The sequence below is a fragment of the Macrobrachium rosenbergii genome, chromosome 25 (genome assembly GCF_040412425.1).
Source record: "Macrobrachium rosenbergii isolate ZJJX-2024 chromosome 25, ASM4041242v1, whole genome shotgun sequence".
Classification (NCBI taxonomy): Eukaryota; Metazoa; Arthropoda; class Malacostraca; order Decapoda; family Palaemonidae; genus Macrobrachium; species Macrobrachium rosenbergii.
In genome coordinates, this window is record NC_089765.1 from 24,889,410 (window position 1) to 24,900,884 (window position 11,475).

Genomic DNA, 11,475 nt, shown 5'->3' on the forward strand with positions numbered 1-11,475 from the left:
ATACTTGCCTCAACAGCAAGGGTTATTAGATTCCTATTTATTAGGCAGAGTGATTCAGGATCGTTCCATAAGTTACACTATGCCTCTGCAAATCTAAACAGCAAAATTTCACTTGACAATAAGTCAACGATATTGGGTTGCAACCAAGGTGAGGGGGAGGGGGAGCGAGCAACTTCGTCGAAAAAATCTAGTAAAAACCAAAAGGGGAGTACCTTCTGGTGCCATACTCTCCACGAGGAAAAACGTGCAGGGGAGAAAAAATAAGAAAACCTTCCTCAGCTGGTACCAGTATGTTGCTATACTAATGATGATTATCGTGTTCAACTTCCTGAGCCTGGTTTCTCTAGGTAAAATTCCATACATAACCCTCGCTCTAGGTCTTAGCTTCATGAGGATCACTCATGTAATAGTTAGCTAATCCGAGAACAAGCCAAACTATACTATTAGTAGTATTAAGATGGACATGGGTGGTATGATTTTAATGGCATAATAATTATCATGAGCAAAGATGAAGCTTTAAGGAAATGAGTAGTCCGTCTACAACCGAGCGGTTTGGATATAACTTCAGAAGCGTGATAGCTAGATCTGATATACCAATGGAGATGCCAATAGGGTGGGTTACGTAGCTGCCTTACCCAGCCAAGGCCCTGTGGGGAAAAAGAGGAAAAGAAAATAAAAATGCTTAAACAGCGAGGCCTTCATCCCGAGGGACTGATAGAAGTGACTGAACCCGACTTTTGGACGATGGAAAGAAAAACGAAGCAGAGACGGTAACGGCAATGTTACAATGATAAATCGTGTAATCATTGTTACGCGTATTCTCACGGAGGCGGCTTGATTCTCACTTCCCAACCTTCCTTGCTGAGAGGATGTACTTGCTGAACTGAGAACTGTCATTGTTAACATTCTATTTGTTTCCCGGTAAAGCGACCTCTGAATCGAAATCGTGTTCGGTTGCCGAGTGTGTTAACAGGCTTTCCTTCCCTTAATTGAACAGTGATAAACTGACAACGAAAGAATTTTTCATTCCAAAAACTTTATGAATAGCAAATCGGACAGGCCTAACGGACCGGTTTATCCCTGGTTTGCCATTTCACACATTTGGACTCCATTTGCAAGTAAACGAAGTGCACCTGTTGACACGTATGAGTGTTTTAATACTTTAACGAATGCAGTCTAATGGGCAAAAGTAAAAAAAAAAAAAAAAAAAAAAAAAAAATCGCCAACGCCTCGTGTTTCTTACCTTCCTAAATAACAGGTAATTTTAGTCATTCCTTTCAAAGGAACCATTCTACCTCAATGAACAAAGGAAATGACTGACCTTGAAAAGGATCGATATTTTGAAGCTACACTTTTCTACAGGTTCCCCTTTTTATATATAGTATCTTCACGTAGCAACATAGAAAATTCTGTACCAATATCAGGGAGACGTTTCACGAAAACATTCCTACTCTTACTAATAATTCTAACATCAAACTTTACTACTTCTCACTCATATTGTGGGATATGATAGAGCCCAAAACTCCGTAAACTACTTGCCATAAATGTACAGTATTTGTATTAAATATCGAAGCAATATCCGTATTGTCATTAGTACCATTTTTACTCAAGCGCAAACTTCGATGGCAGGGAGGAAGAGTCGTGCATAACAACGTTATAGCAACCATGTATGAATATGACGCACTGTAGGCCACAGTATCAGTCACTCTGAATACTCTTCAAATAACGTAATTAACGAAAACTTAAATCATTATAAAAAGCTTTTAAAGAAACTTACTGACTTACCCAAAATTCCCTGCCACAGAGAACCGTAAGGCTGTGCGGTGACTCCACCACCGTTTCTTCCAAGGCGCTGGTTGTTGAATTCATGTTAATTTTCTGTTCGCTGGAATAGTCTGCTTTCTTTTCAATTTAGTCTCTTTCCCTCGTTCTTTTATGAAACTCGCCAAGAACTGAATAAAATAAAAACGAAAAAAATCAGTTAAGCACATAATTGTAAGTCCTAAGCCAAACAGCTCAAAACAAAGGATTAATAAAATAATCATTTGGACAAGGACAGCTGCTGATGCGGTTACAAAAGACTACCTGGATGAATTGCGCATGATATGAAACGGTTGTCCACTAGTAGAACAAACTAACATGAAAACGACGGCTGCACGAAACAACTTTCTTTAGTGACAACAATCGGTTTCAAAGTAAAACCTTTCTTGGGTTCTTTCACTAGTTTCATATGTCCAGATATAAGCATTTTATTTTTTCATTTTTGTATTTAACTTTAAGCAGTGAACCTCCCCTTTTGCTTTACACAGTAAATTGCCCTAAAAACTGAGGCACACAGTTATAAGGTACACTTTTCCCCTTTAAACCAAGCCTGTTAATCGACTTCTCCATATAAGCAAGGCATGCGGACGGTGGGGAAAAAAAAAGAAGAGAACTTTCCCTTATATCATGCTATTATCAAAGCTAGCAAAGAGCACCCACGAAGGTGAGCCTATAGCTATACCGTCTTTTTGAGCATTCAGTTGATCTTCATGACCAGTAAAGGAGGCACTCATAGGAAGAAATCACCGAGGTTCATTGAAAGACAATGTCTAGATTACAAGGTTTAGGGTAGAATTATTATGGCTGGGAATGCCTGAAGATGAATGGAGAGCATATACCACCTTCCAAACAGTTATGTATGTAGAGCTGCAGTGTTTTCGATAGACTAATGATATAAAAAGGGTATACCTAATGTAGACCGTAAATCATTATGCAGTGAGTTTGCCTAATTTTCTCCCACATATAACAAATTTTCCAGAAATATCAAAGTATGTAATTTTTACAGAATCCGTGTACATTAATCTCAGTACAGTCCAGTATTACTTATACCCTCACTTGGAAATTTATTTTATTCATAATGACAATAATAATAATACACACTGAAGTACATACCAATAATAGAAAAAGCTAGCAGACCGGGAGCCCGTGCTGGCTCAAAGCCAGACAAGACTAACAACAAAAGAATCTTCAAGATAAGGCACTTTTATGTAGCAGTAAAAATCATACACAAAGACTCACCCCAACTCTTTCTACTTGACAGGACCAAGATAAGATAACAAAGACGATGAAAATGGATATATACATATATACCTACCCATGCCTGTGGCGTTTAATGCTGATTCGCATTTTTTTTTTTTTTTAGTCATGTGATCACCAGTCATGGTCTGTCCACAAAATCACTAGAGGTTACGGTTAGATTTAAAAGAACTAATTAAATTCTGAGCTGGGTACTGATGCAAAGGGTTGGTTTGTTTTCCTTGTCTATTTAAGTTCTGTTTTCTCAATTTAAGTAGTACCAATCTAAGGTGAGGGTTTTGTGGGGACGAGAGACATTTACGTGCGTTGCCAAACTTCCATTCTAAGAAAAATTTCATGGAATATAGGTCGTTGTTATATAACAAAACTGAGTGGAATTACTCTGAAATATTTACTAAACATGATTTTTATGTATGAAGTTGTTATTGATCAATATTTTAAACAGTTTTTCAATATCATATTTACGAAACGTGGCATACATGTTGCCACATCTACAATCTCGATTCTCAGGTCAAGTATTGACATCTGTATCTGTCAGTTAAGAAACAATAACCCTTCGTTAATCTCTTAAGAATGGTCAAATCTTATAAGCTGGGTCCTTTATGGTGAAGGTGAGAATTAGCGGATGCAAACATAGTTGAAGGTCAAACACGTGTGTGTGTGTGTGTGTGTGTGTGTGTGTGTGTGTGTGTATGTGATTAAATGGTTAAAAGATGTTTGTTGACTGAACTTTTCTGTAAATAGAGAAATTTTAGTATGAAAATGTTTTTTCCATCTTTGACGTTATTTTTTTTCTTGTGTATATTGTTCCAAGACAACAGTCAACTGAATATGGAGAAAAATATTCGGGGATAAGATGAAAAAATAAATCAAATACCGTGGTTAGGATTGAAACTGATCTGGCATTGCCAAACATCGATCTGGCATTGCCAAACATCAATCTATTAACATTTTTAATGAGGTAAAGGGAGTAGTTTAGTAACTGAAAGTAATAAATTTGCTCCAAGAATGATTGAATCGTGACTTTTGTACACAGAGCCCGATGACAATTGTGTTAAACCAGTCATTAACATTAACCTTATAAAGTGAAGAAATGTGGCTTTCGTATGCACTTCTCTGACCTCGTGTCTCGGGCCAGGCGCACGGGTATATAATGAGCTACAGTTGTCATTATAGGACAATACAGCCTTTTGCAGTCGTCATGGATGGTCAGAGTTTCTCACTGGGAGTCATTCAAGGACAAGCAAGGAAAATTATTCATAATGTGTCAAGGTACTTCACAATGGAGAAACAAAACAGAGGACCCATTACTAATGTTGCGAATGCAACTCTTCGTACAGCTGAGGCAACAAACGTCAGTAAAGCTACTGTTGAACGAATATGTAAAGAAGCACGAGAGTCGCAAGAATTATTTGGTAACCCAGTTTACGAGATAAAGAAGAGGAAAAGATCAAAACCTGTGACTGGTTTGGATGACTTCGACAAATGTTTGCTTCGTCGGATAATTCTCCAATTTTACGAGAGGAAAGAAATTCAACCATTAACAAAGTGTTGTCTGAAATGAGGGAAAGAACAGGATTCAAAGGTGGTAGAGAATCTTTAAGAAAAATAGTGAAAGAAATTGGTTTCCAGTACGCAAAACTCGATGGTAGAAAATTTTTGATGGAACGATATGACGTGCAGTGCTTGCGAACAAGATTCCTAGAAAAAATGCAAAACGTCAAAGAGAACCGAAGAAATGTAATTTATCTAGATGAGACTTGGGTTAACCAGAATTATACTGTGGGGAAATGCTGGAAAGATAATAAATCAGAGAATGCTTCTGGAATTAAAGTGCCGTCAGGAAAAAGGTGGCCGACTTATAATTCTACATGCAGGCTCTGCATGTGGTTTCATTCAAACGCTGAGCTTACATTCACTGCAAAAAATGATGGTGATTATCACCGTCAAATGAACCACGAAGTATTTGAAGAATGGTTTCGTTGCCAGTTGCTCCCGAACATACCTCCAGCTTCAGTTATTGTGATGGATAATGCTCCATATCATTCAAGGAAAGTAGAAAAGTACCAACGATGTCAAGCAAAAAGGCAGTCATTACAGAGTGGCTCATCTCTAAAGGTGCGAAACCAACAGAGAAATGTTGAAAAGTCAACTTTTAGAGATGGTAAAGGAGTACTCTGTTAAAATAAAAACCACGTATGTCGTAGATAAAATTGCAGCAGAAAATGGGCATGAAATTATTCGGCTTCCTCCCTACCATTGCCAATACAACCCGATAGAACTAATTTGGGGCCAAGTGAAAAGTTTCATAGCGAAACGAAACAATTTTAAGATGACAAATCTATCGGAACTTACTAAAGAAGCTCTGGATACTGTGACACCTGAAAATTGGGAGAAGGCCGTAAGACACGCCGAGCAATTGCAAGTGGAAGATGCAGCAAAAGATATTTTGATAGACAAATATATTGACTCATTTATTATAAGTCTTGACTCTTCAGATGAGGAGTCTTCCGATGAGAGTCCTCTTAAAATCTCTCGTCTTTATACGCTGTTCTGTATTGTTCTCATTGTAAACCATTGTACATGTATATGATCACAAACTGAAATAAAGTGAATCATTATCATTCTTATTTATTAGATATACTGTATTTATTACTTGAATGCTTCTGAAAATAAAGAAATGTTTAATGTATGAAATTTACCATATCCGTGATTTCCCTTTAGTTTTGTCTCTTTTGTAGATTGTTGATAAATAAGTTAAGAATAAAAAGAACTGTTTCATAACTCTGAATTTTTAATACCAATACACACCATATGATAAATATTTATCTGAATAAAGGAAAAATAAACTTATACCAGCGAACCCTTCTAAGACAATTGGAGTGGGCATTCCCCCTCACCCGAGTCTGAAAGGAGGATAATCTGTACTGGACATAGGTTTTGACCTTAGGGTAATGTTTCCCTTGGGGGATTAGTAAGGAATACAGAGCTTTGACTTTGGCCACCTCTACAAAGAACTTAAAGATATGGCAACGTGTGTTTTCGGTTTTAGACACGCCTAAACCCTCACCTTAGATTGGTACTACTTTAGAGGTTACGGTTAGATTTAAAAGAACTAATTAAATTCTGAGCTGGGTACTGATGCAAAGGGTTGGTTTGTTTTCCTTGTCTATTTAAGTTCTGTTTTCTCAATTTTTAGTTAAACAATATACTTGAATCTCAATGTATTTTATTTATATAATAATACCCATTTTACAGTAAACAGTAAAGCAGCGTAAGTCATTGACTGAAAAATATGTGTACTCTGAAAATTCAGAGGAATATAATACCTGAATTAATTCATCAAAATGTGCAAGTCAGTGTGATTTCTCGTTTGATATAAAATGTGTAGCAGCTGGACTAAGGATGATAAGACAAAAAAAAAAAAAAACATTAAAACAGCTATACGTGGCGTACATGGACCTATAAAAAAAAAGACTCTTCACAAAATGATAAAGAGGTAATGTGAACGGCCGTTGAAACAGATAGTTTGCTGAGATTTGATATTGGAAAGGAAGACCTCTGATATCAAGGCACCACGAGAATATATGGAAGATGGAGATCCTAAGAGGTCAATGGTGCCTCTTGTGCAAGTGTAGCAAGCAGCTAATGTAAAGTTTTTCCACAGATTTTATCCATGATTTAACATGTTAAAGTATGAATGTGGTTGAGGGACACCACCTTAATTTGAAAACACACACACATATACATACATTATATACATATATATATAATATATAATATATATATATATATATATATATATATATATATATATATATATATATATATAATCACGTATTTAGAAATTCGCCCTTCAGTATGTTAGAGCTAGTAAATCAAATTTCATGACAGCTGGAGGAGACGCCACTAGGGGGGGATAAATATAGGCGTCCTAATCTCAAAATCATATGATTTTGGGGAACAGAAAGCTGTTAGGGAAGAAAGACCAGCCAGGACAATAATTGGGCTGCTAGGTTGACCCTTAGTTAGTCTTAGCTATAAGACCTACTTCACTTCGACCTTTGTACTGGTTTGTTATTGCTTCTTCCAGATCTACTTATGTCCTGTGCCCATCCCTAGGAATCGAATGGGGCGCCTCGTGATCTCTCTCCATCACTCCACACTACACCTCCAGAGCGCTAAGCTGGTGCTGTTCTCCCTCTTACACTGGCCACGTGTTGGGACTTCTGCGGCCGGAATTCATCTTTTGCAAGTGAGCTCCATGCACAGATGCAATAAGGTACGTCTTGAAGTAACACCAGTGCTCTTTTCCTTCTTGTGAATTTCTCTCCATTTTCAGTATTTCCAACTTTTCATTCTCCCAAAACAAAGCCCCTTTGTTTCCCACAGCCCAGTACGCACATTTGCCCTCATGACTTGTTCCATGCTTAAATTAAGTTTGTTCTGTGATAATAATTACAGCATTCCCACCATAGTGTTACCATGTGCTAATTAAATCTAACTGATAATTTCCTCCATCATGAATAAGTAATTTCATGTGAGAGAAAGTCCATGTATCTGAATGCTAACCTGGAATTCTTTTCCAGAATCCTGTTATCTGGCTCTTCGAGTTGTCTGCTCCTGCCCTTGTGAACTAAAATTGCCTTTGACGTTTAACTACCATCTTGCTACATGCAAGACTCTTCTGACCACCAGCGGTCCAGGGGCACGTGACCAGTCCCCGTCTGTGTTCACATTGTGCTTAAATCACCAACAACTATTATTTATCAGCCAGTCTCAGCAGCAGTGGTTTTCATTTGCATGTCCAACTCTTCAGGGCTGTAGCCCTTCTCAGATTTATTTATTTGTTATGTATAGTCTTATTTTTATTGCACATTGCATGTACCTTGTTTGCTGTTCAGTCAGCCGTTTCATATTAATTTTGTGATTGCTCCGTTTGTAAATAAATTAAATTTAAAGTTACCCGACTGGTTTGAAAGGTGACCTACCCATTCTCTGTTAAGTAGATGTAATATCAAGGCAAGTCATCTTGGTAATTGCATTTATTGCTTACTTTCTGAGCTCTAGGTGTTGGCCTCTAAGGCGAATTACATTCAAAATCCAATTTAACTCTTCCAACCGGACTCAGAACGTAACAAATATATATATATTCTTATAAATATTCTGCTGTTCGACCTCCCTGCATTATTTTGGTAGATAACCCTAACAAAGACAAGAGGATTTTTCTAAGAAACGCAGGACGAGACGTGGGAAGGAGCTAGTTGTTTTTTCAAAATTAACCGTTCCTAATAGTTTATCAGTCAGTATTAAAGACCTATCCCACAGGGATGTTTTTCACCAGGTCACCTCTAGTGAGGGTGGTCTTAAATATTCCTTTTCTCTGTCCTATGCATCGGCGATGTTTTTGTCATTTTTTCAGACTGCCGGAGGCTATGAAAGGAATGTTGGTCACGAGAACACAGCATCCCTGCTTCCGACCTAGGGTCGCAGAGAGAACCTAACCATCTTCCAGGGCACACGTGAGTGTTCATGCTTCTGATAATTCTATCCTTTGTCCCTTTTCCATTTTTCTTTTTACTAAGTGAATAGATGTATCGCGTTGTTCCAACTCCCAGGCATCTGTTGCAGTGCGCAAGCAGCCTATGTGAAGCTAAGTCTGGAATTGACAAGATTTCATTGACCTGCTGATATTCTTCCACTGTACTCCTATTTCACATTTTCCCCCTTCCTCAGCCACTGACTAGAGATCCTGGTGTAACCATATTTCCTGTATGAAGTCAAGTATATGAATAATTATCATTGCCTAGTGAGACTGCAATAGATATTCCCCCTTGCAGTAAGTAGGAATTAGGGAGAATTCAAGTATAGGTAATATTCAAGCAGCCTTGGAACCTGATCGTACCATTGTTTGGAAGAGGAATAGCCTTTACAATACTCAAATTTCTTATGATAGAGATAACTAGAATGATTGTCCGTTGCGTTATGACTGAAAGTAAGGAAAATATTCCTGTGTCCAAAATTGACTAATTGACTCATGTAAATGCCCTAAGGGTAACAGCGCATTCTCTCTTTTGTTGGGACTAGGTGGGTAATAAATAGATTATTTAATTCATTTGTTCCAGAAATAATCAAAATAATTCAATAACATAGTTCCAACTGGCGACCTAATCTAATTAAGTAATTGTCTGTCTTTTGGGGTAACTTTTAGCTTTAACTGACAGGAATATGTGGGTTTTAGGTAGAGCAGGGCTACATAAATTACAGTTATTAAATAAAAAACCCATCAGCCGAAGGACCCACGTAAGAATATATATATGTATGTATGTATGTATGTATGTATGTATGTATGTATATATATATATATATATATATATATATATATATATATATATATATATATATATATATATATATATTATATGTATGTATGTATGCTATTTTACTTCATTTCTCCCACAAGTTTTACCTAAAGCAAATAGTATTGACCACAACATGAATTAAAGAACACTTCTGTGGCACACACATTAAAGCACAGGAGATAAAATCCTAGCAAGGTAAGCTTAGGTTAATTTGGCAGACAATAAAACGAATTTCCAACCAAAATTCGGCAGTTTCCTTTCATCCTCTATGGTGTACGTTTTCCATCTCACGAAATGTTATGCCTTCCAAAATATGTAATGCAAGTACTTGTAAATAGGGTATCTTCAATTTTAACTGATAGTTTATTGTCCAGTTACTGCTGTTGACAAGAATTTGAATCTGATACTTCACTTTTTATGTTAAGTTATTGTACTGGCACGAAACGGACCTTATTCATTCAAACTCGAAGGCATAACCCATCACCTGTACCCCTCTGTCCACCATCTTACCAAATAAAGTTAATTACTCCTTTGGTAAACTCATCATATCAATTATCTTCCATTTTTCTCAAAGACTGCTTTTCAGGTGACCTTACCTTTTGCTTCCCTTACATTCTGCAATTCTGACAAAATCGCGACACGGATACACATTTGCATACACTAGCCAGACATAAACTTCTCCACGTTTCTTTGTTGACAGCTCACCCAATAATGACAGTTGTTTCGTTTCTACTGTAAAGTTGGACGCGTCGTTTGCGGCAACCAAGCCTGAACAAGCTTGGTACTTGGACCATATTCTTCCCAAATATGTAAAAGTACACACAGAAATCGTCACGCTTCATTTGCAAGTAAACACAATACTTCAAGACAAAAGTTCTGCCTAAAGACTGAATGTTTGACAATTGTTTATTAGCCAACAAGCCGAGTCGCCAAGCGTTCTGTTGTAAGGAAATGCAATACGCATGGCGCTAAAAGTAAGGTATTAAGTGGATATTTAGAAGAGCACAATGAGAATCGTCACACTTTCCAGCTGAAAGGAAGCACAAGATTAAGCAAGCATGCGAGTTTAACGTGGGAAAATCATCACGCGATTTCCCACATTAGTGCTCTCTTTTAATTAAAGCAGGAATAGGTACGAATGATACCAAAAGACTATACCACTTTCAAATACCTAACGACCGTACAAAGCGAAACATCATGAGCCAACTACCGCTGCAACCGGTTACGCCAAACCACGGTGTCTCACCATGAGTCTCAGATGCGTTCTTATCGTGTAATAGACAACGAAAATGCCTCTCTTCGTCCATAAACTAATCACCATCACACCTTGCCGCTTTCCAAAAAATACGACTATATTTCGTAACGGCAAAATATCGGTAACATTTGCTCTAGTTTATAATACCGTTATCACTTCAAATATATTACCCTTGGCGGAGAGATAAGCGGGGTGGCGCACGCCACAACAGTCCGTGTCAGACTGAAGTTATAACCCAAGTTACCCAACAGTCCAACTATTTTGTTCGGCTTACTTCAATCTTCTCAAGGTCATAATTATGTTACGACCGTTAATCGACTTTCTCAATTACAGAAGCGTTTCGACTTCTAAATTTCTGGTGAAGTAGTAGCCTACATCCAAAGAATTAATCAGCTTTGTGAGGCGTCCGATTACATTAAACATATTAAAAATAATATCTAATAGTTGTGATGACTGGGATTTCTTACTGGTATTGTAACCGTTATATAAGCTGCAATAATACCATCGCATTCAGGGCCGTTCCTAGACATTTTGGGGCCCGGGGGCACTGTCCTATTTGGGGCCCTTCTTATGGGGTGGGAGGCGAGCGAAGCGAGCCAAAGCAGCGGGGGTTTCGGGGGAGCGCACGGTAAGCCCCCTGGGAAATTTTTTTAGAATATGAGCAATTGTAGGATCGTTTTAAAGGCACTTGTAAATGCAAATTTCAGAAATTTTATATCAAATTTTGCATTTTGGGTCCCACCCCCTTACTTTGGGGCCCGGGGGGCGATTTCAAACAGG

At 37.8% G+C, this 11,475-nt stretch overlaps 2 protein-coding genes across 7 annotated transcripts in view; one reads left to right on the top strand and one right to left on the bottom strand.

Moving 5' to 3' along the window:
- LOC136852483 (multidrug resistance-associated protein 1-like) overlaps positions 1 to 10,935 on the bottom strand; it is a 63,972-nt gene extending 53,037 nt beyond the window's left edge. For 2 of the 6 annotated variants that reach the window (XM_067127134.1, XM_067127130.1), the window contains exons 1-2: positions 10,866 to 10,935; positions 1,786 to 1,952 (exon numbers count right to left, since the gene is read on the bottom strand). In XM_067127134.1, coding sequence (XP_066983235.1) covers positions 1,786 to 1,869 — 84 coding nt within the window. In that variant the 5' untranslated portion in view covers positions 1,870 to 1,952; positions 10,866 to 10,935. Of the gene's footprint in view, positions 1 to 1,785; positions 1,953 to 2,934; positions 3,054 to 10,036; positions 10,155 to 10,686; positions 10,703 to 10,865 lie in introns of those variants that run through there. The other 4 variants (XM_067127135.1, XM_067127132.1, XM_067127133.1 and 1 more) reach the window with 3 other exon arrangements.
- On the top strand, positions 4,564 to 5,262 carry LOC136852205 (uncharacterized). The gene has a single exon (XM_067126652.1). It carries the CDS (start codon positions 4,564 to 4,566, stop codon positions 5,260 to 5,262), a length of 699 nt encoding a protein of 232 aa, XP_066982753.1.
- Positions 10,936 to 11,475: the final 540 nt, after the last annotated feature.